The 27,715-nt window shown below is 43.9% G+C and overlaps 1 protein-coding gene across 1 annotated transcript in view; it reads left to right on the forward strand.

The window, feature by feature from the left end:
- Positions 1–27,715, forward strand: part of DSCAM (DS cell adhesion molecule) — a 309,245-nt gene that overhangs the window by 268,543 nt on the left and 12,987 nt on the right. The window contains 6 exon segments of the mRNA XM_083171669.1: positions 2,623–2,653; positions 5,237–5,349; positions 9,487–9,636; positions 16,458–16,655; positions 18,357–18,659; positions 19,452–19,532. Of these exon segments, the coding sequence (XP_083027795.1) occupies positions 2,623–2,653; positions 5,237–5,349; positions 9,487–9,636; positions 16,458–16,655; positions 18,357–18,659; positions 19,452–19,532 (876 nt within the window).

The following is a 27,715-nucleotide window of genomic DNA, read 5'->3' on the forward strand; positions in this document are numbered from 1 at the left end:
CCCTAGTGACTTAGTAAACAGCATTACCTTGAGTATTGATTCACACAATATCTGCCTTATGAAGTAAATCATTGAGTACCTGGTCCCTAGTGCCTTAGTAGACAGCATTGTCTTCAATACTAGTTCAGAATACAAAATGTATTCTCATGAGTAACATCGGTGAAGTGCCAGGTCACTAGTGACTTAGCAGACCGTATTACTTTGAGTACTGGTTCAGACTACAAAATGTCTGCCTCATGAGGTACAAAAATAAGGTCGTTGCACACTAGTGACTTAGTAGACGGCATTTCCTTGAGTACTGCTTCAGACTACAAAATGTCTGCCTCATGAGGTACATCAGTGAGACGCATGGTCCCAAGTGATTTAGTAGACAGCATTGCCTTGAGTACTGGCTCAGAATACAAAATGTCTGCCTCATGAGGTACATCAGTGAGATGTCTGGTCCCTAGTGATTTAGTAGACAGCATTGCTTTGAGCACTGGTTTAGAATACAAAATGTCTGCCTCAAGAGGTGCATCAGTGAGTTTCCTGGTCCTTAGTAAATAGGTGGACAGCCTTACCTTGAGTACTGGCACAGAATACAAAATGTCTACCTCATGAGGTACATCAGTGAGATGTCTGGTCCCTAGTGATTTAGTAGACAGCATTGCTTTGAGCACTGGCTTAGAATACAAAATGTCTGCCTCAAGAGGTACATCAGTGAGTTTCCTGGTCCTTAGTAAATGGGTGGACAGCATTGCCTTGACAATTGCCCAGAGTACTCATATTATTCCTGCAATCATCCCCTGTACTTGTACAAAGCCCCCTCAGGCTGAGCACTACGCACCCAAACAGCCTGAAAACTGATTCATAGGGGAAAACGCTTACTAAAGGTGTTTCCAGAAAAGGAGGTAAATGGGACAAATGCTATATAAAGAATGTCAGATTATAGCTATGTAACACAGCTGCCCTAAGGCAAGTCAATGAGGAGCTAAATATGTCTCCCATATTTATGTATTAGGTGAGTCAGAGTTCCCTGCCAGATTATATTAGTCGCCTTACTCGACCGTATCACCCAATACCACACACATGCACACCTGTGAGCACTGCTGAGCTTCCCATGGAGTATAAGCAAACTCCAGGCAGCTGAAACACCAAATACTGCAACGCCATAATGAGTGAGAAGGCGCCTCTTCACGAGCGAAGAGCTCCTTGTCTTACAAAAATACCGATCCGCCACTTGTGTTCAAAATAATGTAAGACGTTTTTTAATGTAACGTTTCGGATGCCTACAGCAGCATAATTGTCAAACATTCAGCAGAATGCCGCTGTAGGCATGGAAACAATATGTTGAAAACCGTCTTATGAAGACTGGAGTTCCGCTTATCCTTTGAATGCATCTACCTTTTGTATGAGGGCACCCAGCAATTTTTTTCAAAGTGACAGTGCCGGACATCCTCCGTTTTATATATATGAATATGTACATGTATAGCACCATTGTCCTGACCACCAAGTGCAACAGCCATTGCTGGTAATTTAGGTGGAATGTAGCCCATAGGTTCAGTGGTGTTCCTGTCTTGGGTGACACCCGGTGCAGGCAAACATGATGGTCATGGGTTGGGGGCGTGGTCTCATGGGTAGCGGTGTGGCCTTGCTACCTGAACCGCTGTTTTAATTTCTCCATATGGAAATATCTCCTTCAATCGCTTCTTCATACATTGGGGTGACACTCAACTTCATGTTCACACAGCTCCAGGCCTCCTTGTAAACTTAGGCCCATCGTTATGGCAGAATGATAATATTCAGCCGCCTAGCTTGCCACACAGCCATCATATATAAGTATAAAAATATTTTTTTCTAGTTTTCTCAGAGAATTATGCGATTTTTATTTTTTTATGTATTTAGGTGAAACGGTGGTGCTGATATTGTAAGGGGTGTACACTCCCACGTGGCTATAACCACACCTACACAGCACTGGCCATGCCCGCACATCAATGGTCACACCCACACAGCTCCTCCCCTTCTCAGTATAGGCCCTTGACATTTCCGCTCCTGGCCCATGCCATGTGACCCTTAATCTGGCCCTGGTACTGGTCATGTGATCATTTTGGGGCTAGATGGGTGAAAGCTGGCGGGGTTCCCAAAGTAGGATGATGTCACAGGATGTGTCACCGGTGAATTATTAGTGTAGGTGGTCTGTTAATAGGCTTTACAAGGGGCTACGGAAGATATGATACAGCTGCTATATATAACCCATTAAATGTAACATGTTTAGTTCTTTGGTAAGTTTTCTGTTGCAATATATGTTTAATATGTATCAAAAACTCCTGCTATAATGAGATTGTGCCACTGCTATAAAATGCACAACCATGTGCAGTTGTTTAACCCTTTGAATGCCAACATCTCTGTGAGCGATGCGCAAAACATCCACTAAAAAAACCGCCGGCGTCCCTCACATTTGTTATATAAATTCAAATACAAAACCATTACGGGCCGTTACGATGAAAATTAAAATGTTTGCTCGCCAATTTTCACACCAAATTCACTTGGCACTCAAAGGGTTAAGCAGATACACGATCCAATAGACTGAAGCCCCTTTATTGTAGCTTTTAACCTTAGTTTTCTTGTTTTTGTGTTTTCCAGATGCTAAAAGTTTGGCGGAAATGCTGATGAGGTAATAAGACCGTTGCAACCTGTTTCGTGATTATTATTGTTTTGTCCTAGTTGTGCTTCAATAAAACCCGCTGTAACAAGTGCACATTCCCTTTGCAGTTAGTTAGACGCTGCAAAATTTTAAATGTCTTGTTACATCGATTCCACTTCCCCTGCGGCAAGTCCAGGCGGTGCGGCCAACTAACGCGTCATGCATTCTGGCCTCATTCCCGTAACCATCGCCAATTACTTGAATCCTTTATACGTGTTTCTCTGACATGTGAGATGTACAATGTGGTGCTGTGCTCCTCGTTAGCCAGTATTAAGGCCTCTGTGCAGCTGTAGAGGACATTGGCACCGCTGATACGGAGGCTGCTGTTGTGTTTTACACGGCTGTCGATCTCCGTTCCTGATCTTATATAATAAACGCTTACTGTGCCGATAACTCATACATTATGTGCAATGCAGAGAAATCCATTTTCAGAATGGGGATCGGTCACTGGGTTGACCCAATTGAGGTCGACATGCGTAATATAATAAAATTTGGCCTCTATCTGTTAATCTACACATGAGGGTATTTTTCTTAATAGGCCGTGAGCCCATAGGCCGGTAAAAATGTGCTTTTTCCACTGCACAAAATATATCCTTGTTTTATTATTACTGGCACGAAGTAACTCCGCCTCCCACCTCATAATCACCGTGGTTACGCCTACTCAATGCTTGTTCTGATAGCGATACATTCATAATTTTCCTTTTATACGTTTTTAAATGGGATAGACAAAAATGACAGTATATTTTCCACCACTGATAATAGGCACGATGGTTTTCTCTTAAACAGATGGTCACATTGCTGTTCATTATTATTTATTTATTATTACGTTGTTTATATAGCGCACACATATTCCGCTGCGCTTTACAGAGAATATTTGGCCATTCACATCACCCCCTCCCCAGATGAGCTTCCGCTCTATATCTACCTGTATTCACATTCACGCTAGTTTAAATTTTTCTGTTGGGAGCCATTTAACTTGCTAGTATATTTTTGGACTGTGGGAGGAAATTGGAGCACCGGAGGAAACCCACGCAAGCACAGCGAGAATATACAAACTCAACACAGACATGGCTGTGGTGGGAATCAACCCCATGGCCTCAGCACTGCAATGCTAATTACATCATCCGTGCTGCCTATAAATACTAATCCTTAGTACAGTACGTGGTGTTTGGGCATATATCATAAAACGCTTCTCTGTGCCATGTTCCTCTGCTTGGCAAAGAGGACAGCTCGGATGACGGTCTTCCATACAAACCCAGCAGAAACCACCTTTCACCCGTGAGATTCCCACCAAATCTTCACCGCAGCTTCACACTGCAGCTGCGCAAAAAGTAAACCAGGCCTCACGTGGGCAATCAGGATATCCAACACAGATTCCCCTGTACAGAATTCTAATAGACAGCGGCACAGAAACTATCGGAAAGATTCTTACCAGGAACGGTTTGCACATCACTAACTACAGTGTACGGCTAAATATCCAGGAGAAAATAGTCCAGATTCTGTACGTTTGCAGCAGCGCTGAGATCAAGGGCCTAGAGAATAATAATTTGGAATGGTATTTATCAGTGACCTTCAGATTTAGCCCCCCGGGGGATGTCTTCTTTAACACTGAACAAGATAATTGGAGGAGTTGTGTCAGAGCGATTATTTTTAGACTGCTTTTTAGTCTTGACACCACTTGGCGGTTATTATTGTAATAACAGAGAAATGCAGCACATTTTGCCTCAAAATTGCACTGCCGGTGACCACTGGCTGCAAACCTTTAGTGGCCTTCTTAGACTAACTTCTTCTGTACGTTCTTAGACTGCAGCATTGATAGAGGGGCGCCACATGCTGGGTTTGGTTCAATAATTCTATCAAGTAAGGTAGAGAAAGTAGTTCCGTTTCGGTCATGTGACTTGGCCAGTCTCATGGGTTAAGTCAGTATAACTACAGCAGGCTGGTGTCGGGCGGACATTGCTATAAAGAATCTTACTGTATTCTAGGTGTTAATCAGTGGCACAGAGGGGGGGGGGGTATTGATTACCTGGGTCTGACGCAGGGGTCCATCGCTTGTTCCACCCCTGGCAGGTGCAGTGTCTCAGAAGCCCCCCTCTAATAGAATACATTAGATTAAAACTGTGTGTGAAAATAATTTGTTTAATCACAATGCTTAAAACCAGAGTATGGAACATGTAGCCCTCCAGCTTTTGAGGAACTAGATATCCCAGCATGCCCTGTTACAGTTTTAGCATGTCTTAAAAGCACAACTCAGGCAGGGCATGCTGGGATGTGTAGTGCCGGATCTGCATGTTGAATACGCTGGCGCTAGACAGTGATCCTGCTCTTGTAAAACATGACTGAGTGGAAATGTACTTCTAAGTTTTTATGACCAAGCTCTGTGCTGCTGCTGGTGGTGGTGACTGTCTGTAGGAGGCCAGTAGATGCCTAAGTACTGTTTCTTCCTGTTGTTAAACTCAGATATACACTTTAGGAAGCTGCGATTAACACTATTCCTGCGTAGTCACATCGTATAACATTGTCACTCTGTCTGTCCTCTTTTTCTGTTTCCAGCAAAAATACACGGACGTCCGACACCCTGAACAAGCAGCAAACCCTGAGGATGCACATAGATATACCCCGGGCACAGCTTCTAATAGAGGAGCGCGACACCATGGAAACCATCGGTACGTGTGCCCTTTGTGACCCGGGAACTTCCCAAAATATGGTTACTTTGGAAATTTCCTTTTAATATGAAATAATACTCGCCCTATGAAAATTCCCTTTCTTTGGTCTTAACTCTTTGAGTGCCAACATCTCTGCAAAAATATCTGCTAAATATGCCAGCGTCACTCACATTTGTTGAAAGTGAGAGATTTGGTAAGAAATCTCCAGTTTTTTTTTTAAAGCGGCAATCATTTACACTGCAAAATCAGTTTAATTTTGCCGTGTAAACGATTGCCGCTTTAAAAAAACCCTGGAGATTTCTCACCAAATCTCTTACTTTCTGAATCTCTCATCCTATTAAATTTCACCCTATGGGCGGGATGTTCGAACGTCCACAGCCCAGCTCTGCCCCCCTTCGCCGCCCATTGCATACAGGGCGGCGGGTCGGTGCAGGGCGGTGGTGGGTCGCCAGATTTTCATGGCGATGCCACCCTTCGCGGTAACCCGGTGGGGGATGATTAGAGCATCCCAAAATGCGGTTAAAACCCGATAACGGGGTTTTTACCGCATTTTAGTTTAGAGAATCTCCCCCTATGTCTTTAACATGAACCAATCAAAGTTTACCCGTGAAGATTGCCTGATGCACACGTGTACTGTGGCTGCTTCTCGGTAAGGACAAGGTCACTACGGTGGCCCCTTTTAGGACAATACTCATCCATGCCAGACAGTGATAAAGATAACACATTGCAACATTTTGGTTTTCTGTCTTAAACAATGCTGGATTCATCTCTCATTCGCTCTTGCCAACCTTAGCTAGACAATGCCAAGGAGAGGACAGCAGGAGGGCCAGTGGAGCATTTTAGCTCCCCCGTTGAGTTTTCGGCATCCATGAACAGACTCTAGACCAGATGTACTAATCCTTGCTGAGTGATAAAGTAGAGAGGGATAAACTACCACACCAATCGGCTCCTGGCATTTTTCAAACTCAGTCTGTAACATGGATCTTAGGAGCTGATTGGCTGGTACTCTCCACTTTATCTCTCGCCAATCCTTAGTACATCTCCCCCTCTATGAGAACTTCCAATAACCCTGTTTCCCTGTTACAAAGGGAAGTGGGAAAATGGAATGATATAGCCACGATGTATACAGTTTGTAGGCTTATTGCCTCTCTATGTCCCAGGCTTCACAGCTTATTAAGAAGAAAGCTAACCTTAAGAATCCTAGCATTGATTTTGCCTGGTGCGGAGGAAGTGTGTCTGAACTGTAAAACTGTACGTGCTGTATTAATCCTGTCTGGATGTTAGCAGCTATAAAAGCTTTTACAGGGCCTCCTTCCCCTGCTCTGGCTGTAGTGCTGGGCAGGCAGCCTGGTATACTGGGAGATTATCACACTCATACAGTACTAGACAACCTTACGGACAGGTGTCCATTGCTGCGGCATCACAAGTGATGCCTTTATGCTAGTAAACACCCGTGCCAAAAACTAATAGACAGGTCTATTAAAGGGGCCAAGTAAAAAACGGAACCGGACTTCAGACCGGACAGGCTCCAGTCATCAAACTCTGCATTCCAGAGCTTGTCGTGTCTGGTCCAGGGGGGAGCCTGTGACAGCTTTCACTGGCGACATGGGAAAGGGGAGAATACAGCCTCCGGACCAGCTCAAAATGTATTCTAACCTTTTAAGAAACAAACGCTGGTTAAAATCAGTGCATGTATAGTAATAAAATAAAAAACGGCATCAGTGCCAGTAAAACGTGGGCTTCTGCGCTCTCCCCATACATAATATAAAGGGCCTCACTGTTCAGTGGACCGGTCCCCCTGTACAACGTTGTGTTTTCCGTGGCGGAACCTCGTAAGAGGATTATGTGCTAATACGTAATAAACTCGATCTGTTTCCATGGTAACTTTTGTTTTGGAAACAGAGTTTGCAGACCTCTCGCTGGGAGGAGATATTAATGATGACATGGGTACACCTGGGCTGTGATACATGGTGCCAGAGAGCCATTGATCCACTATTTAGTAATGTACTACAGCAGATTACGGAGACGCGATGACGCTGTTATTCACCTCCGCCCTGACTTCCAGTGCATAATCTTCCTCTGCAACCGAATCCTATCCATCGCTGCAATATATACTGTATTTCTGATGCCGGAGCCTCCAGTACAGAATGCCAGCCCATGTCTGTAAACCCCTTCACCAGCCGCTTCCAGCGCTAGTCTGCAGCCCACTTTAAGGCTTGGAGGTTAATGACTTCTTCCTTAATTATCAAGTAACCTTTTGTTGTGTGGCTGAGCAGGGATAGGGGTTACCCGGCCCCTGGTGATGCCTGGGCCGTACTGCGGTTCCTTGGCAGCAGATGAGACATAACCTGTAAGGGATTGTACATGCAGTCTTCAGGCACATACAGAGTGCTGCCTTGTTTGGGCAAAATATGCTGGGAACAGAAGCGTGCAGGGTTTTCTCTGCTTGTGCACAGATTACTTGTCAGGTAGAAGGCTTAATGGTTAAATGGAAAACTTCCAGCACATCTAAGTGACAAATGCACTTATGCACTGTCTAAATACCGCTGGAGCATCTCTGGGAGGGTTACAGCTTTACGTCCCCCTATCGCCCTCAAAAAATGACAAATCTGCGCTCTCTGCCTGATCCCCAACTCACCTGCTTTATTTCCTGCGATTATCTCTCTGGCATCGATGTATATAGAAGATTAGTGAAAGCATGACAATCATTTCAACGCCACTAAAGTGATTTTAACTATAGTTATTTATATATATATATATATATATATATATTTGTCTTAGTTGATTTTATTCTCATATGTATTTTTAGCACATACATCTGATCGTGCCTGGGTTACACCAGGAGAGAGTATACAGTAGTATATGTGCCTGGGTTACACCAGGAGAGAGAATACAGTAGTATATGTGCCTGGGTTACACCAGGAGAGAGTATACAGTAGTATATGTGCCTGGGTTACACCAGGAGAGAGTATACAGTAGTGTATGTGCCTGGGTTACATCGGGAGAGAGCAGTAGTATATGTGCCTGGGTTACAGCAGGACAGAGCAGCAGTATATGTGCCTGGGTTACATCGGGAGAGAGTAGTAGTCCCCCCAGCCTGAAGGGAGTAGATGCAGAGGGACGGAAAATGTCCTCCAGCCACGCCCCCAGCTGAAAACAGGCACCTCAATGGGAAGTGTTGTCAAGCAGCTCACACTAGGGCGTGTCTAGGCCCCAATATAGATATACAGGAGAAGAAAAAAAGGGGGTGTGGTGGAGCGCTAAAATTAATCTATAAATCGAATTAATTGGGTTATACAATAATATGATTCATTTTAATTGATATTAGATCAAATAAATAACAAAATAATAACAGTATTTATATAGCAGCAAGTGACTGTCACAATAAAAAATCAATATTAGATAAAATAATAATTAATATTATTAATAGGACTAATTGATTAGATGTTGGGAGGTATGCATCACCATTGCGGCATGTGTCCTATTTCTTCTGCTTCTTCCCTATGCGGCAGATGTTCCATATTAACCGTAATACGTTTGACCTCTGTTTCCTTAGCATTCGCTTTTTCCAAACAATGTCTTATTTCAGATCTCAGCTCCTTTATTAACAGTAGTGTTCTATATACTGTATACATAGTAGCATCTGTAAACATGGCAACACTCCAGGTCTCAGGATCACAGAGGCTTGGAGTGGGGAAAGTGTTTTGCTTTAATTAATACCCTGCAATTTCGGACCTTCTGCAACACAGATACCGCGGTGCATTTTGTCTGCGCGGCAGATGAGAACGTCTTTTTCCACCATTTTTCTTTTCTCTCGTTTCATTGGGCAGCTTGCTGTATAAGTAGCATAGCCGCCTTGCCCCTGTCATTCAGCAATCCTGGATCTCTACTTTTCGGAGACAAGATTTATAGCAGTCAGCAAGCCATCTATCCGAGCATTTCTGCACACATAAAACATGTCAGGACTGCAGGAGGTTCTGTGTTAAATACACTTTTTAATCAATGTATGGAGTGTGGCTTTAAATCAGCGGTCAGCTTGCCGGAGCAGCGTTCTATTGTGCCAGCATTGAGGGTTTTAATCTCTTCAAACGCCACCTTAAATCTTCCCCTTAACATTCCGTCTCCCCTCGCTTACAGATGACAGATCTACAGTGCTACTGACTGATGCTGATTTTGGAGAGTCATCAAAACAGAAGTCGTTAACGGTAACGCACACAGTCCATTACCAGTCCGTGTCGCAGGCTACTGGGCCATTGGTGGATGTTTCAGACGCTCGGCCTGGAACAAGTGAGTAGAATTTTCTTCACCTTTTGAGATTTTACCGTATCTAGAATATTACTGTATATTATGATATTTTGGCCGTTTGTATTATTATAGTTGTTTGTATTATTATATAGTGCACGGGTACGGGTTGTTAGGTCTACAGTAGCCGGTCCTAGTTTCCAAAATGTGGCGGGGAAAATTTGGTTGTGGTCCCTCAGTATTTAAGAAACCAGCACCAGGCTCTTGGACCGGTCCTGGTTCCAAAAATACGTGGGGACAAAAAATAATAGGGGTACCTTGTATTTTGGAACCAGCACCATGCCCCAACAGCCAGCGGTGTCATGCCGCAGCTAGGGGATACTTTTTACGCAAGGTCCCCCGGCTGAAACGTTATCACCTTGGCTGATCAGTCATGGATGGGGATCCTAGGGGAGTGGGGACCTCCCTAAGTAAAGGCCCGCCCCCTCAGACTTCACCTGTCCCACGGCTGTCCCTGGCACCCCTGGGCGGTGGGTGCCGGGCTATTTTTGTGTAAAAAATAAATAAAATAAATGACATTGGGGTTTGCTGTCAAACTACAAGTCGCCAACATATGCAGTGACTTGGAGGACCACAAGTACCAGCATGCAGGGCATTAATGGGCCTGTAGTCTGACAGCATGACCAATGTTAAAATCAATAGACACTGACACCCTGTATAGTACAGTTTTATTAACATACATGCATACACCAATTCACACATGCAAACATATATTCATATACTCACCTAACCCAGGTCCCCCACAGGTCTTTTCTCTTCTCCAGTGGGTTACAAAAAAAAAAAATCATCCCAAACCCCAAACTAGAGGAGCCGCCTGTATGTATACGTACAGGCGGCTCTTCCCCGCTACTGACTCCCTCAACCAGTGAGGACGAATGGACGGGGGAGGCCTGGGGGGACCCCTGTATTGGTTTAGGTCACCACTCCCCCAGGTGCTGGTTCCAAAATACGGAAACACCTATTATTTTTGTCCCCCGTATTTTTGGAACCAGGACCGGTCCAAGAGCCCGGTGCTGGTTTCTTAAATACAGGGGATCCACACCAAATTTTTCTACTGTCGTATTTGGAAAACCAGGATCGGCTCAATGAGCATGGGGCTGGTTATACTCAGGGGGGACCTCACGCCGTATGTGTTTTGTTTTTGTTTTTTACTTTAACACACTTTTTTTTTCCTTTTTTTTTTTGACAGAACCATGCACAGATCTTACTGATCTGTGCATGGTTCTGTCAAATTCGCCAGGTCTATTTTTTCTTGCGGTTTCTTGGTCATGTTTAGGGTGCAATTTTTCAAAACCGCACACACTATTACATTTGCGATTTTGATGTTTTTCAATTTAAAAAAAATCTGAATGCAATTGGTCGCGGCAAAAATTGTGAATTTTTACTACAAATTGCACACTATTACATGTGCGATTATCGGGAAATGTGCCTTTTTTTGGCAATAAAGGGGGGAATTTACTAAAGGATATTTGTAAAAAATAGGTGTATTTGTATCCAGAAATACACTAATTTTTGACATTTACTATACCGAAAATACGGCAATTCATATTTGTTTTGATAGCACATCAATATGACTACGAATTGCCTTATTTTCGGGATAGTAAATGTTAAAATAAAGTGTATTTCTGGATACAAATACACCTATTTTTTTACAAATTTCCTTTAGTAAATTTCCCCCAAAATCACACATTACCAATATTCGCACCCTATTACAGTATATCTAGCCCTATATGTGTGTATATGCAAAAATTTACTATGTGCACTCATCCAACGTCATAAGAAATAAAAAGTGAAACATTCGTTGTTGTCAGTCCGTGTTATAGATCAGTCAGAGTTTTGCTTCAAGACCAAAATCTCCGTACTGTATATCAAATTCTGCCGCCAGGGAAGTTTCTTCTTCAGTTCCCTTCGTTATAATTACTGATTGTTGAATTTAATATATGGATGTTTTGATGGAAATATATTTACCAGGACTGGTCTCGCTCCAGAAGTTAAACTAACATTTTTATTGGTGTAATAAAAGGATTTTCCATCTGCGGTAAATCCATTGATCTGTATGTGGCCTCCTGACCCCTTTTACTGAGTACATTTATTCATCCTTGTGGTTTTCTGCTGTGTGTTTTTTTGTGTTTATGAGCGAGGCATTTACTGTATATCACTAATACAGTTTGTGCCCTTGGGAATGACATAGACCAGCTCTGGTCTGCACACTGAATACTACTGTATCCAGAGCTGTTCTGTGTGGTATCTAAGGGCAGCAAATATACAATTCTGCCGTAGTAGAAACACAAACAGTAAGATGGGAAAATATAATAATGTAGTTGGTAAAAATGGCAATAAGGAAAATAGAAAGGAGGAAATTAGGTACAGGAATGGCCACCCCTCCACCCTCCTGTCGCCTTCCATGGGGAGTTTTTATAAGATGGCTGGAGATGATCCAGGACTGGATTAAGGATTGTGGGGACACCTACCCTCCCAAAAAAAATACATTATGCTGCAGCCTCCAGGCCTGGTCAACCTGTGTCTGTCTAGCTGTTGTGAAACTACATATCCCAACATGCCCTGCAACCGTTTTATCATTCCGAAAATAGCGAAACCGAGCATCCTGGGGCTTGAAATTTCACAACAGCTGTAGAGCCACAGATTGACCAGGTCTGACCCACCCGAACACAATAACATGTTGCTTGCAGGATGTGTGTCCCCTTAAATTCCATATGTATCGCCGCTCTTGTGGCCAGCACAAGTATTGTTTTCTAGCATACAGAACTCCGCAGCTTGATGAAACCCAGTTTCCCAGTTTGGTTCCCTCTTATCCAATCAGCAGCCACAATATTAGTGATTGTGGATAGAAGTAGATCGGACTTTCTGATATGCCCAGAGCTAGCTCCGCCAAGCCCTTCCCTGATTCATGTGGGTATATAAAGCACGGCACAGCGGAGCTTCATTAATGAATTTGCTAACGGAAAGCCTGGTAAATGTCTTTTATTTAATTACTCAGTTGGAACTACATTTAATAATAAATTGGGTTATTTTCCCAAGCTCTCAGCAGCATGATTAATTGATTGAAAGTCTGAAAAACTGTTTGCAAAACTGAATTATACTCTTGCATTTTTTATCTGGGTACTGATGACTGCGTCTCATGCAGGACGCTGGAAGCCATTAATGGCTGGGTGTGGGCGCGTGGCGAGACCAGTGATGTCTGCATCGTATTATAGTGATGATGGGGTGTAATCTCATCAGTGTTGCTTTTGCCCCAAATTAACGGCTGTCATGTGTACAGATGTGGCTTGCTAAAACTGCACAGGAGACCCCCTAGTCTCCCATCACAGTACATTATACATGGCGGTGCAACAAGACATGCCTCTTCATCTACGGGGAATATGCAAGACAACAGCACTTTCTATTTGGCATAATCAACACACAATTCTCCAATAAGTAGCATAATATTAGTGAAAATGTAGCAAAGACCAATCAGCATTGTTATCTATACATTACACTAACAATGCAGCTAAAGTGGGGTGGGGCCTGGCTTTTATATCATTAGGCTCCACCCTCACCATAGGAAAATGCAGCAAAGCGCAGGGCCACAGACAGGGGGTGGGGCCTAATTGCGTTGTTCAGCCCCACCTCCTGTTCACAGACCTGCGATTGCTGAGATTTTCTCTCCATCCTGCCCAATTCACTGGGAAGCAGGCCGGATGCAGGATAGCCACTTTCACTTCTGCGGGTGCAGGGGACTACCCAAAAAATCTGGAGTCTCCCGCAACTTCTGGGAGAGCAGGCAAGTATTCATATAATACGGAATAAATAAGAATGAACACCGGTATCCCGATAGATGGAATCCCAACAGGAGAACAAGATATATTTCCCTTCTTCCTAGCTCCCTAACCCTCTTTCCCCACAGCCTAACCTGCCCACTCCACCCGTCCTGTCTGAAAACCGCTTCCTTATTCCCAGCAACCTCGGGTATGTGTCTGTAGCATGGGGCAGCCTACGTTAATCACTCATCTGTACATGGCTATCCTGTCATTGTCAGCTGAGATAATGCAGACAGGGTCATCTCCGGTCTGTACAATACACCAGATCTCTGTCGCACATGCAGAAAGACAAGAGTCCGCCTGTAAGACAATCCCCCCTCAAACACGGAAACCACCGAACGTTGTCCCTGCCCCGGCCAGTGCACCCAGAGACAGGATCCTGGTCCGATATGAGCTGCAGGATCAGTTACGGCTCCACTGAGGTCAAAGTACCCACAGGATGAAAGTGATCCTCTTTCCAAGGTGATCTCATCCATTTCATTGGCTAATTAGCACGCAAAGCGGAACACCGGATCTCTCCAGATATTGCAGAGTGCCCCGAGTTGGCTTCTATTTATTATTCATCTATATATGGGTGGTGTATTTGTTTAGTATATATAGTGTTCTTTGTTTTATATATGGGCTGACGTTCCCCATTGTTGCTATTAATTAGTCACTGATGCCATAGGCCAAGATGAATGTGCGTTTACTGTACCTATAGTAATTTTTATTAGGGGTGCACTGCTGCAAGTTGTGTTCATGTTGCTAGCACACGTCTGGTCTGCATCTCAGTGCTGAAATACAGACCACACTGTGCTATAAGCAGCACAGCAGACAGCGGCACCCTAAGCCGGGAGAGGAAAATGCATGGGGTCTGAAAGCTGCAGGATTTATCACAATCTGCATTGATTATTTATCATTGTTGTCCCTCCATACCATACATATAGGGGGCTAAATGACCTTGATAAATAACGTACTGTATGCCCTGACGTGTCTGCTTCTGTGGATCGGTGGCGGAATACTGGGATTTTGCAGAGAGAACTTGGTACATCTCTTCCTTTGTTCCTGCAAACTGTTTGGAGGATTCCACTCAGCAGACAACTCGGCAGGGTGCCGTGACATACTGTAGAATAATAGGACGTTTCTGACTGCAATTCTGGGGTTAAAAGCCATTTATTTCTCTCTAGAAGCGGCTCTGTCTAGCCAGGCTAAAAATATACCCCATCCCTGCAGCGGCTGTGACATTTCTAGAACGTGAGGGAATTCTCTCGGAGGCGGCACAGAATAGTGCAGCGGGGGGATGAATGATGGGCTACACCAAGGTGGCCAGCCTATATGCCTCTTGGAGAGAAATGATGACGATAATGGTCTCTCTAGTGGTTGGTTGTGGGGATTATTTATTGTGCGGTTCACAAAAACACATACATATTTTATTAGTTCAATACCTTCACTGCTAAAATCAAGACGACGTGGATGAAAACATTGATGGCTTATGAAGTCCTTAAATGTGTAAATCTAAAGGGGCTGCGTTTGATTTGGGGGGGGGCTGATTCAGAGACGAGCGTGCTGCCAATGTAAGGCGCAGTGGGCGGGATGAGTCTAAGTCGCACCGCATGTGATTGTGTCCGTACACGCACACACATTCATTCTAGGGTTAATTTTGTTGGGAGCCAGTTAACATACCAATATATTTTTGGATTGTGGGAGGATATGGGAGTACCCGGAGGAAACCCACGCAAGCACGGGGAGGATATACAAACTCCACACAGGGCTATGGTGGAAATTGAACCCATGCTAACTATTACACCATTCGTGCTGCCCCAATTGCTCATAACGAAATCAGACAGAGTAATTGCACCTGCTGTAGGGACCGGTGACCACCAATAGAGGCAGCTGCTCCTGCCTCCACCTCTGAAACTTCCCTTTTAATTGTAGCTAGATGATTTCAGTGCGAAGCATGGCAGACGTGCACTTATACACTGACATGCCTAGATATGGTTCAACATACAAAATGACAATAGAATCCTTAAAATCGGGCGTCAACCTTTGTTCTGTCGACAATTGCCATGTTCACCTTTTGTTCCTGTTGTCCATATCCGCTGTCTGCCTTAGACCTGTCAACCTTTTGGGCTTTGTTGACTTAATGCATCTCGACTATGTGGGTTGACCGAATGACAAGATTAGGTCTTATATTAAGATCTTAATGTAATTTTAATTAAAAAATATCTAATGAATTGTCTATCTGAAATGTTGATAATATGTTTTTAGAAAAAAAGAAAACAAGCTGTTAATTTCCGAAATGCTTTAGAAAATTCATGATGTTATAATATTCCTACTGAATTTAAGCTTATAAGAAAATTGGGTACTTATGTATTATCTGGGCTCCCATGTTAAATGCACCCCATTTTTTCATACCCCTACTATCCAACTACGCATGGAGTTGATTTTATATAGTGTGGCGAGCGGATGCGGTCTCATAAGAAAAACGGGAGCCCAGATATTACATAAGTACCGAAAATTGTAAAGCGTACTTTATATGTATTCATTGACTTTTCATTAATAAAATGTATATACTCGGACAAGGTTAGGTCTAGATCCTAGTTGGAGACCTCTGATGTCACCAGCAGGGGGAGGAGCAAGGTCCGAACATGGAAGCCCAAATGCGCCCTCACAGGGTTGCTTCGCTCGCCGCGCTTCATGCACGGTGGTTCGCTTTGCAGACCAACTGGTCACGAAAGGCAATAGGTGGTGGCGTGGATATTGAAATTGCGACGCCACTGGTCTTGCTCCTCCCCCTGGGCGTAAAAGGTCCTTTCTCCAACTTGGATCTAGCAACGACTGCACTGAAGAGGATGTCCGCAATCCAGCGTGAGCCATTTTGTGCTGCTCTTTCAGTGTGTACTTTATAGTATATAGAAATGTACCAGGTGTCTTCTCATTTTGGGTCAGCTTATATTTAGCGTTAAGTATTTGCTCTAACGATCTTAATCTGCCCTATCTTTGCCATAGATCCAACCACGAGAAAAAATGCAAAAGCTGGGCCGGTAACGCGCAACAGGTACGCCAGCCAGTGGACGCTCAACAGACCCCACCCCACCATATCCGCACACACACTAACTACAGACTGGCGGCTGCCCACACCTCGAGCCACCGGGTCAGTAGACAAGGAGAGCGACAGTTACAGTGTCAGCCCGTCACAGGACACAGGTAATTGTATTATACTCATGTTATATTATTTGTCTAATTCTAACGAAGACGAACCTTGTTCAGTAAGCAAATGTGATATTTGGAAGCAGATGTACTAAGCCTCGGGGAGTGATAAAGTGGAGAGGGATAGCTGAATGAATGGGGTCTACAGTTTCCCTTTGATATACATAAAGTACATTACTTGGAATGCGCGGTGCAGACCTGACGCGTCCACACTCACCTCCCGGTGAACCGCACACCCGCCGCCTAATGTATCTGCTGTTCCAGATCATTTTAACGAATTAATCTGCAGATAAGGCGAATCTGAAATTCTGTTTGCACATTTCTGTCTCTTATTCCCCAGCAAGTAAATCTCTGTTATATAGCAGTTCCTATGGTAACTTAATTTATCAGCCCCTCCAACAAACCAGATTAGAAACTCTATTACCGAGAGCTACAAGATTATATTTATCAGTCTGAATTGTTTTGTCCGTGGGCTATGCACAAATGTACGCCATAAAGTACTTCATTTTAATAGTTTGCAAGCGGAGAGTCTACATTGGTGCGTGTGTGTGTGTGCGTGCGTGTGTGTGTCTGTGTGTGTGTGTGTGGTTTTCTTCCTTCCTGTTTCGTGAATGTCAGTGTTGAGCACAAAGGTGATTTCCCAATTGAAGCACGGTCTAAGCCAATAACAGGAATACAAGCGACAACAATTGATTTTTCTAGTAACAAGATGAGAAATTGCTTTAATATTAGTCCGAATGATAAAGCAATTAAACACCTTGTAGATTAAGACGTAGGGGGAAATTTACTAAAGGAAATTTGTAAAAAATAGGGGTATTTATATCCAGAAATACACTTATTTTTGACATTTACTATCCCGAAAATACGGCTATTCGTATTGATAGCACATCAATACGACTACGAATTGCCGTATTTTCGGTATAGTAAATGTCAAAAATAAGTGTATTTCTGGATATAAATACCCCTATTTTTTACAAATTTCCTTTAGTAAATTTCCCCCGTAGTGTTTACATATTAATGTCTTTCATATTAATCGAATGACTTCTCTTACGTTGAAAGACTATCCGCTTTTTCATGACACAATAATAAAATAATCATTGTCATTTTGGCTGTGCAGTCTACAGCATATCCAAGTTTTCGCTGGTGTCGTTGTGTACTTTGTTTGGTCCGTCAGCAACCGCTGCTGTACAGTCTGCCTTGAGTGAGCCAAAGAAGGGGATTATTATACGAGCTTAGAGAGAAAAAGGACCGGCCAATCAGCTCCTGACATTTTTCAAGCAAAGCCACGAAAATGAAAGTCAGACGGTGATTGGATGGAACTCTCTCCAAGATTTGATAATTACCAATGGGAAATGAATCGAAATGAGTGTAGTTTTGGTCATGCTTGTTGCTTGGTTACAGCACTGATGGGTAAATTTACTAAGATGGAAGTTCTTGTTGCATTTCTCGTTGATGTGGCTCGTTGCATTTGTAGTTCTTACATATTTCCACCTGAAAACATCTTTGATTGGAATTTTCCTACCCCAGTGCTGCTTGTATTAATGTGATTTGTTAGGTTTTCCCAGAATCCGTCACTAGGGCCTTGTTATCTCCAAGTTGTCTGTCTGTTTTGCCCTTAGATACGTCACTGCTCTGCTCTGCCTTACAGTGGTATAGCGATGTAAATAACTGAACTGTACTTTCCGTTTGTTCTTGCAGACAGAGCCAGGAGCAGCATGGTATCCACGGAAAGTGCCTCATCCACCTACGAAGAGCTAGCGAGAGCCTACGAGCATGCCAAGATGGAGGAACAGCTGCGCCACGCCAAGTTCACCATCACGGAGTGCTTCATATCAGACACCTCCTCAGAGCAGCTGACTGCAGGGACTAATGAGTACACAGACAGTCTGACCTCTAGCACACCCTCAGAGTCTGGGATATGCAGGTTTACTGCCTCACCCCCAAAACCCCTCGACGGAGGGAAGGTGCAAAACATGGCAGCTCCCAAAGCACATAGGCCAGGTAAGAGCGCATGGCAATTTCTGTTTCTGATGCAATACTATGGGGGCGGTTCTAGGTTGGAGCATGGTAAAAACTCTTAAACTCTATCTCAACAATGGACAGGGTGGGGGTGGGAAGGAAGAGAGGAAGTGGAAGGAGGGGTGGAGAGATGAGGACAAGATGTATGGGAAGGGAGAACACAGGTAGGTGGGGGGAGGGGCTAGTGAGGAAAGGAGGGAGGGGTTACCCCCAGACTTCATATCCAAGTGATATTTGGGCTTGGAGTGATGTGATAGGTGAGCAACAGAATCTAAAGTTTGTGGCAGATGTGCCAGTGCCATCTTCATATTCACATCTTAGTAAATATGATTAAATACCTTGGGGAGCTTTGGGGAAGTGATGTGGTATCTTAGGCTTGGATGTGCAACGCATGTGCCTGATAAGAGGGGGAGGGGCAGCACAGCAGGGAGTTAGGGGGCATGGCCAAATGCTGGACATTGGAGTGGCTTCATGATTGCATCATGGCTCCACCCCCTTAGAGCTCCCATTTGTACACTGTTGTGGGCAGCTGAGGTGGTATGTGTGGAAAAGCAATGGGGGGGGGGGGGGTTAGGCAATTATGTGATAAGGTCATCAGTAGTTTTAGCAAGCTGGAGTATGGGATCCCCCAGTAGAGTAAGGGATATATTTACTAAAGCTTCTAAAAATTACCAGATGGGATGTTGCAACCAATCAAATTTGGTCTATCATTTTCTAAGATGCAATTGAGAAATGTTAGGCAGAATCTGATTGGTTGATTCTTTTCATTTTTAGAAGATGTAGTAAATATACCCCCAAGATTGAAGCCACGTCATGCGGACAGCCAAAGTGGACAGAACGTTCCGGAAAGATACGGTAATGTGAAAATTGCTGCCATTATGTCCTTATAACCATGTTGCTCCCTCTGTTTTCCTGCCACCGCCGCTCCCCCCCTCCCCATGGAGTGAGACGCTGCTCCTTCTCTCTCCTCCCCCCGCCGTGGAGCAAAGCAGCGGCGACGGCAGCCGCTTCAAACACACCCCCCCCCCCACACTTAGTATGCATGTTCCCATTGGGAGAGCTGTCTGGGTTGAGCAGTATTACGTTTCGGGTGACGTATTTGTAAAGTGTTGGTGCAATCGATTCTCGCCACAGTTGTTTTGAAATTGGTCTTTAAAGACGATCGTTGTCGCTGTTGTCATGAATTATCTAATGCTGTCGTATATTCCACATTCCGCTACTTCTGAAATGTACCGGTTGATCCTTTTCTAGTCAGTTTTCAACTAGCACATCTGCATAGGAAATGCAATGTTACACTGTTTTCCTGAAAAACACAAGGAATATAGGTATGCTGTATATCATTTTAATCAACAGAAGCTGCGTGTGCTTCCATTTTGCTAATTAGATCCTATTTTATGGAAAGACACCCGACGCTGCCGAGTCACACAGAGCTCACATGTTATGTATAATGTGACTTGTAGGATAGATGTACAGTATGTGGTCATATATGTGCATCCATTTCTCACTGAAGATGTTACTAAAACCTTTATCTTTTCTCTCATCGTACCCTTCCTTGGCTGCTGTTGCAGCCTCCTCCTTTCAAGCCTTCCCCTCGCCCATCTGTCTACACCAAAATCCATTCCCAATGTTGTGGCTAGACTGGTAATCCCACTTCTGCTGCAATACACTTAAAATCCCTTCATTGGCTGAGCATAACCTTTCAAAATCCAGTTCAAGACAAGCCCCCGCCGTCCCTCACCAATATCTCCCTATCATACATGTCTGATCCTCATGTCCTCCTAGATCTGTCTCTGACCTGTGTCCCAAGCATTCCCTGGTTACCATTTCTAATTTATGCCTCTGAGACTTCTTCCATGCTGCCCCTCACTTATGGGACTAATCCTGCCTACACAGATTCTGCATACCCTCCAACTTTCCAAGCCCTCGCTCAAAGCCCACCAGCCTAAGCTACAACATTCTCTTGGTACTACCAGCTTCCGTTCTGATGCAGAAGCTCCTGTTGTGTTATATTTTCCCTCTCCCTATGATATTGGGCCCTCGATATCTTCACAATGATTATCATGTAAAGTTAAGCACTGCTTCTATTCCCTCCAGCTCCTTCCCAGTAGCTCTGTGACAATCATGTGCACTTTTACTCTGCCTTCTGCCATTGTTACCCTCAGTTCTGCCCATTCCTGTATTACACTGAGGCAATCTGCAAGTGAAATGCGCTTTTACATGGGCGACATACCCAGAACATATCCTTTCCTACAAAAGATACCATCAAGAACCATATCCAAACACTTATCATTTCCCATCTTGAGTATTGTAACCTCAGTCAAAAATGGGGCTACAAGACTCATGTATGAACCCAACCCATCTCCTCTGTGGCGCTCTTCATAACATTCAACATGCTGAGCCTTCCCAATAAACATACCCATAATTCCTGACCTTGTAGATGCCTAAGTCTCCATTAAACAGTCTTTCTTCCTTTTCTCCATAATCACTGGATCAATAGTCAGCCTATAACCTCACTAGTAATGGGTGACCATACTGTAAGCCTTTACCACTCCCATCCTATGCCAGTAAATATTGTACTGTATACTCCGTATTATATCAGAATATAGAAATAGCATTTATTGGTGCACGTACAGTAACTTATAGTAGAATAACATGCAAACAATACTCAACTTATATGTGAAAGACTTGTCATTGAATGATGCTCAAAATCAGTGGTCAGTGCCACCGCACAAATACTGCACTAAGGGTCCAATTCAGAGTTGATCGCTGTTTTACGAAGTTGCATCCATTCGATTATCGCATGACTGGGCATGCGTACGCATGTCCAAGCCGAAATAGCAAAAAAATCAATCCCAATCCCTTCACAATTTGACTGACAGGAAGGCAGCATTTGTGGGTGGTAACCTTCCGTTTTCTGGGAGTGTCACGAAAAATACAGACGTGCCCTGGCGTTTGAATGGAGGGTTTGTGACATCAGCGCTGGCCTTGATCATCTTGATTCTGTCGCATATTAGTGGAATGGATTTCCTGGATTGGCGATTAACTGCAAATCCATTCACAAGCTGCTCGCCATTAAATGATTATTCCAGTGCAGTCTGTGCGTAGCCCAGGACTTACCTGACGGGAGCGATTGAAGCAGTCTGATTAAGACCGGAGCTGGACACCACTGTCATACGACTTCCCCTCTCCTGGGCACGACTGCATTTTCCCCTGAAACACCAGGGAAATCGCCAGTTACCAGCCCGAAACGCTGGCTTCCTGTCAATCAATGCGCATGGCCAAGTAGCAGGATGAGCTCACGCATTCATCCTATAGGCCATACACATGCGCAGTCTATTGATAATCGCCCGGCCTCCGAACGCAGATCTGAATTAGGCCCAATGTGTGGGTCGCCAGTCATTATGTCATCACAAGAAAATGGTTGACACATGTAAAGGACAACATGAGTTTTCACATTTGTTTTGTGCCCATGTCAACACCCAATTAATGTACCACGATCCCCTCGCATGCTTCAGGCCACTTTACCATTCCTATTTGGAGTCCACTTGGATGGTACTGTATGAAAACTTTCAAAAACAATGAAATCCACCCCAAAAAAACTAATGTCGACTTTTTCCATATTGACCTTTTGTTTTTTGACGTATTGACTGTTGACCTAGACATTGCTAGTCAGACACGTCACTAATCAATGGTGAATAAATTGACTGAACACAAAATGGCCGCCTCTTACAGTGTGCTGGCTGGCGTCCTTTGTTGACAGAATTTCAAGAATGACTGTACAATATCAAGTTTAAATATGCCGACATACAACTTTCCTGTCCGCCGTCGGCTTTCAGTAGCTTTGTGGGTTTTTTGAATATACAGTACCTGTGGATAAGAATGTTTGGGAAAACAACAGAATATAGCGTTTTACTTCTCATAAAACCAACCAACCATCAAACCGTCTGACATGCAGAATATTTAACGTAGAGGCGTAAAACTTTCTCTCTTTTTTTTTCGTTTACAGCTGGTCTAAAAAAAAAAATTAAATGTCTAAATTTTAATTTCACGCTTTTGTAATTTTAATTGTACTTGGCAGACACCTTGTACTAACCAAACCTTTTGACTGTGTCTGAAGGATCCCAGAACAGTGGCAGTGTGCAGTCATCACAGCTCTCCACTAAATTAAAGAAAGTTTAAAGAGTTTATTTAAAGAACTGTTAAACTTCAGGGAGGAATGTAATAGGGTGTGAGAATCCGATTCTGCGAACGTTCTCCGAGTTTTTTTGGGAAGCGGCAATCATTTACTGTACACTGCAAATCCAGGTTGGTTTTGTCATATAAATGGTTTCCACTTTTTATTCTCTTAGTAGTTAATGGATCCCACCTCTATAACCCACTCCCTGTGGTGCCTTATGTCCCCTGGGACTAGGAAAGGTTTTTAGGAGAGTGGTTTTATGGATCCCAGCATTCACACTGGCTTTCTGGGGTCGCGCTGGTTAGATTGCGCTGGTTAGATTGCATGAGCTCAGGGGACGCTGGAAAACCTGTCAGACATGCCTGCATTAGACGGCGAAAAGTAAAAGCTGTTCGCTGATTGATTTAACCCTTCGGATGCCTGCAGTTGATGCTTCTTCCAGACAGATTTATCTCTTTGTGATTGAATTGTAAGACTGATGCTCTACTGCGACATAATTACCGGGGACTGTTGGCCATATGGCGGTGCGATATTTGCTCCCTCTTAAGTAAATACTCTGGGGTGAGATCCTAATACTTGCAATCAGTAGGTTACTATGAGGACAGCACACACACAGACTGGATGGAGCAGAATTGCAGAGAGCTAGTGCCATAACCAACCAGGGGGACAATGACATAGCAGGGGGACCCTCGGTGTGGAGTCTCCCGCCATCACAGTAACCACCCACAGGTCCCAGCATGCTGTCATTTAGAGAACATGACATTAGTAGTGCGCCAGTGAAGGGGAGGGAGCAGCAGCCGGTACGCTCTGTTACATGGCTGGCGCCCCACCAAGGCTTGCAGCGATGCCTCTGATCTCCGGGGGCTCTTGCTTGCTCCTCCTCCACCGTCAGGTCTTATGGCGCCCTCACCACATCCATGGGAGACACCTGTATAGTGCATAGGCAAATCACCAGATTGTGGGATAAAGCGTAGGATATCCAATTATGTTGCGTTAATGCTGATTTTACCTATTCTGTCGCCAAATAAATTCATTTAAATGAGTTAAAACGTCCTTTCTCGGAGAAGAAAATCAGTGTGAATAAGGTGACGGTGACCAGTAAATCACGAGCCGGCTGCGCACACTGTTTTGGATGAAAGTCGCAGCAAAGGACACTTTATAAAAAGGACGAAGCTTAAATTTTCTCCGTGGAGCTGGATTTTGTGAACTAAGGGTTTTATAAATCATCTTCGACAGTTCATTACTGCAGACGTCAGGAAATCCTATTTTCCCAGACTTTGAACTTTACTGGAGGAAATGACCCTTAAGTGCAGCCCAGGCTCTGATGCGCTGGCTTAATGTCCCCGCTCACCCTTCCTACCGACTGCCAGACCGCGGCTTCTGGTGGAAAATAAAACAGGACTATTTTTAGGAGCAAAGTTACATGAAAGATCAGCTGGGTTAATGAGGCATATATGCCCACTTAGTTGTTTTCCTGTAACTGTGTTCTGGTTACCTTAACAATCCACCCGGCCAGTCTCTGCTGATACGTTTACTAAGACGGGATTTCTGTTGAAGTTGGGATGTTGTCAAAAGCAACCAGTCCGATTCTACTTCATATTTAGCACCTTCTAGAAGATAATGGATAGAAGTTGATTTATTTGCTATGGGCAACATCTCGTCCTAGTAAATTCACCCCTGATGCTACAATAAATATATATTCAGAAACCATTTAAAAAGACATTATACAGTAAATGTTGGGGGTAAAGTGTCCTGTGGCCCTCGTTCTAATTCATTAGTTCCCCTGCGCATTCACACAGGGGAGCGATGTTCAGAGACTGCGAATGCGCCATAAGCATTTACGTGCATGTGCGGCTATTTGTGCGCCAGCCCATTCACACAGAGCAGTGCAGGCGGCGGGCAGTGGTCGTGCCCATGGGATCTCCCAGCGTTTCATGAGCGTTCCCATAAAAATGCTGAGCGTTCCCATGGAGGTTCGACGATGACGGTGGTGCTGGGGGCAGGCGGCTGACATCACCAGATTTCAGCTGCCAACCCTCTTCCCTCCATTGGAAATTTGGTCCTACCACTGGGAGTCTTGTCAGTGAGTCTTGCTCTCTTGGTGTGATTGCAGTGTTATGCTTGAGGCCCAATAGTGCATTCCTGGTCTTATTAAACCCTAGAACCACACTCCACATTGTAGTTCAGTCTTCCACGTGCCTCTGAAAAACTGTACAAATGATTTCTTTTCTTTAACAATTGTTTCATTCAATTCATTTAATTATATTTCATTTTCTTCTGCTGATTGGTGCTTTTAAATGAGCCTTTCTCTAATTTCTTCCGCCTGTTCCTTGATCTTGATGATGAAGCTCATTTTTGGGAAGGCATTAAATATCGGACCTGTCACACAGTCTATCTTGCAATTAATTGAAACACATTACTAGTAATGAATTCAACTGCAATCAATTTATATTATATCAATTTATACCTCCCCCTCCCCTCCTCTCTCTCTCTCTCTCATCGGATTTTTTTTCTTAGTGATCATCAGATTGAGTTTCTTTATTGTATATATTTCCGAGCAGTCCTAGAAAGCGCAGGTCACTAGACATGGGGACCGCTATTAGGCGAGGTGACCATGCCTTGTAAGTGGATAATTATCCTAGGTTTTAAAAATATATGAAGATGAGCCGGTGTGGAAAACAGATCCTCACACTGAGCCAGTGTTTCGTCATTCATATATTATTTATTCAGGATTGTTCCATGTTCACCTGCACAAGTGCAGACTGATACCGAAGCTGGATCGTTTTCCCGACTAAGCTGGGCTAAAGCGAAAACATCCTTTTATATACATTTAAAGCACCAAAACGTGGATTACGGAGTTATGCTTGGCATATAGCACCACTATGGCGCATTCTATATCTCATTGTAGGAGAAGGACGTTGTCCCATAGCAACACCCTTCTTCTGTCATACTCCTCCTCTGCTATTCTGCCCCCCCCCCCCCAGTGCGGTGCTGGAGGCCCTTTAAAAATGTTGCTATGTGGCAAGTTAGACCTCTGCCTGTAGCTGTTGCTATACTCCAATAGAGAAGACTATGCTTAGGTGGGGGGAACCGGGTACTGGAAGTATCAGTCAGATGATCCAAAAGAGGTGTTTGTGGCCCTTATTCTGGTTCATTCGCAGCGGCCGCTCATTCACATGGGGACCGATGTTTTGCGCATTCGCAGCAGCATTTCTGCGCATGTGTATATGCTGAGTGTATGCAAACTCGGCAAAAACTTTGCGATGGGGGTGGAGAGGGGCGTGGGATACCGGGCTGGGCCATTAGCATATGTGAACGCCCAATGTTTCATGGGAATTCCCATGAAACCACTGGGCGGACAGCTGACATAACCGTGTGTCAGCTGCCTGCCCAATTCTCTGCAATTCTATACGCATATGTAAGGGTGGTCTGGACCACCCTTACATATGCATGCACCTTCACCATCATTCGCTGGTCGGCGACCATCGAAAGATGGGGGAGGTTCCCACTGGCATGCGAATGGATGTTCATGTAAAATATCCGTTCGCAAGCCTTGAGAACGAATCCCGCTGCTGGCTAACCATTCGCAAGGCGGGGTTAGGGTGACTCGCAAGGATGAGAATTTGCATCCGAGCGAGTCAACCAGAATAAGTTCCTATGTGTATTAAACAGGGGGGGAGAGGAGCATTTCTCCTTGAACATGTACCGAGCTGCGGAACACATTCTGTTGTACAACATTTATATTTTTTTTTTCGGTGTGATAACATTTAAATGTATATTTGGGAATTTTTATAGATGATATTAAATCAATGTGTGTTCCAGCATTCCTCTCCTTATTAGCATCAAATGCTAAATGATAGTTTTAATATATAACAAAAGCAATGCACCATATACTGTAGCTCCCACTCTACAGCCAGCCTGTCACATAACGAAGACTGATTTGATGCTTTGTGCTGTTTGCCAGCAAACCTTGAGGAGCTCCCATGTGGGACCAGTTTATGATCACTTGTAATAATTCAATGTTTGCTATGGGGCTCTGGTTGTCCTGCCCTTGTGACACATTGATCATGCAATCCAGCTAATTGTATTACAGAGGCATCTATGATTCCGTATCCCGTTTCCAGATGACATTCTGAAAATACCAAGCATCCATTGGGAAAGGGCTGCGTGCACAATATAAATCATTATTGTTGATTTGCAGTCCTATATCTTTACTACAGTATAACCTCTCCAATTAAAGGACTATTGGGTAAATTAAAAATGCATGTAGGAGTACATATTTAATTAATATCTTTAATGAATATGAACGCCAACAAAGCCTTATCCTGATTTTAGACGGTAGCCTTGGCTATACAATTAGCTCTAGGAACTGATAAAACGTGTTCTTGTTTAATTTCGTTCTTGTTCATCCAACTTTCTTTCTACTTCATGTTATTTTAATGTAAGTCATTACTCACGCTTACCGTATCACCTAGTTCCAGCTTCTCCTCTGCACGGCTGTAAGATGCTAGATTTAAAGGGAATCAAGTTCTTTAACACTTTTTAAAAAACTTCTTTTAGACTCTCCGCTTGTGGCTGTTCTCGCTCTCCTTTGTTGGCTACTTTGCCCGAACTGTCATTTATCCCTTTTTGAGAATGTATTGAGCGATGTCCTCCACCCTATACTTTTCACACACTCCCACAATCCATAGCAATCCATATCTGTAATTTAGTCCCCCCAGAGTGCTAAGGCAGTGTCCTGCTCACGAAACGCGTTGGTTTCTCAACCAGTTGGTATTGCTTGGTTACACCCCAAAATATATCACCTTCCTGTTGTGCAGATGGAATAATGTTGAAGACGATGATAAAAAAACAAGTTCTA

The sequence above is a fragment of the Crinia signifera genome, chromosome 2 (assembly GCF_055691185.1).
Source record: "Crinia signifera chromosome 2, ASM5569118v1, whole genome shotgun sequence".
In the NCBI taxonomy this organism is placed as follows: domain Eukaryota; kingdom Metazoa; phylum Chordata; class Amphibia; order Anura; family Myobatrachidae; genus Crinia; species Crinia signifera.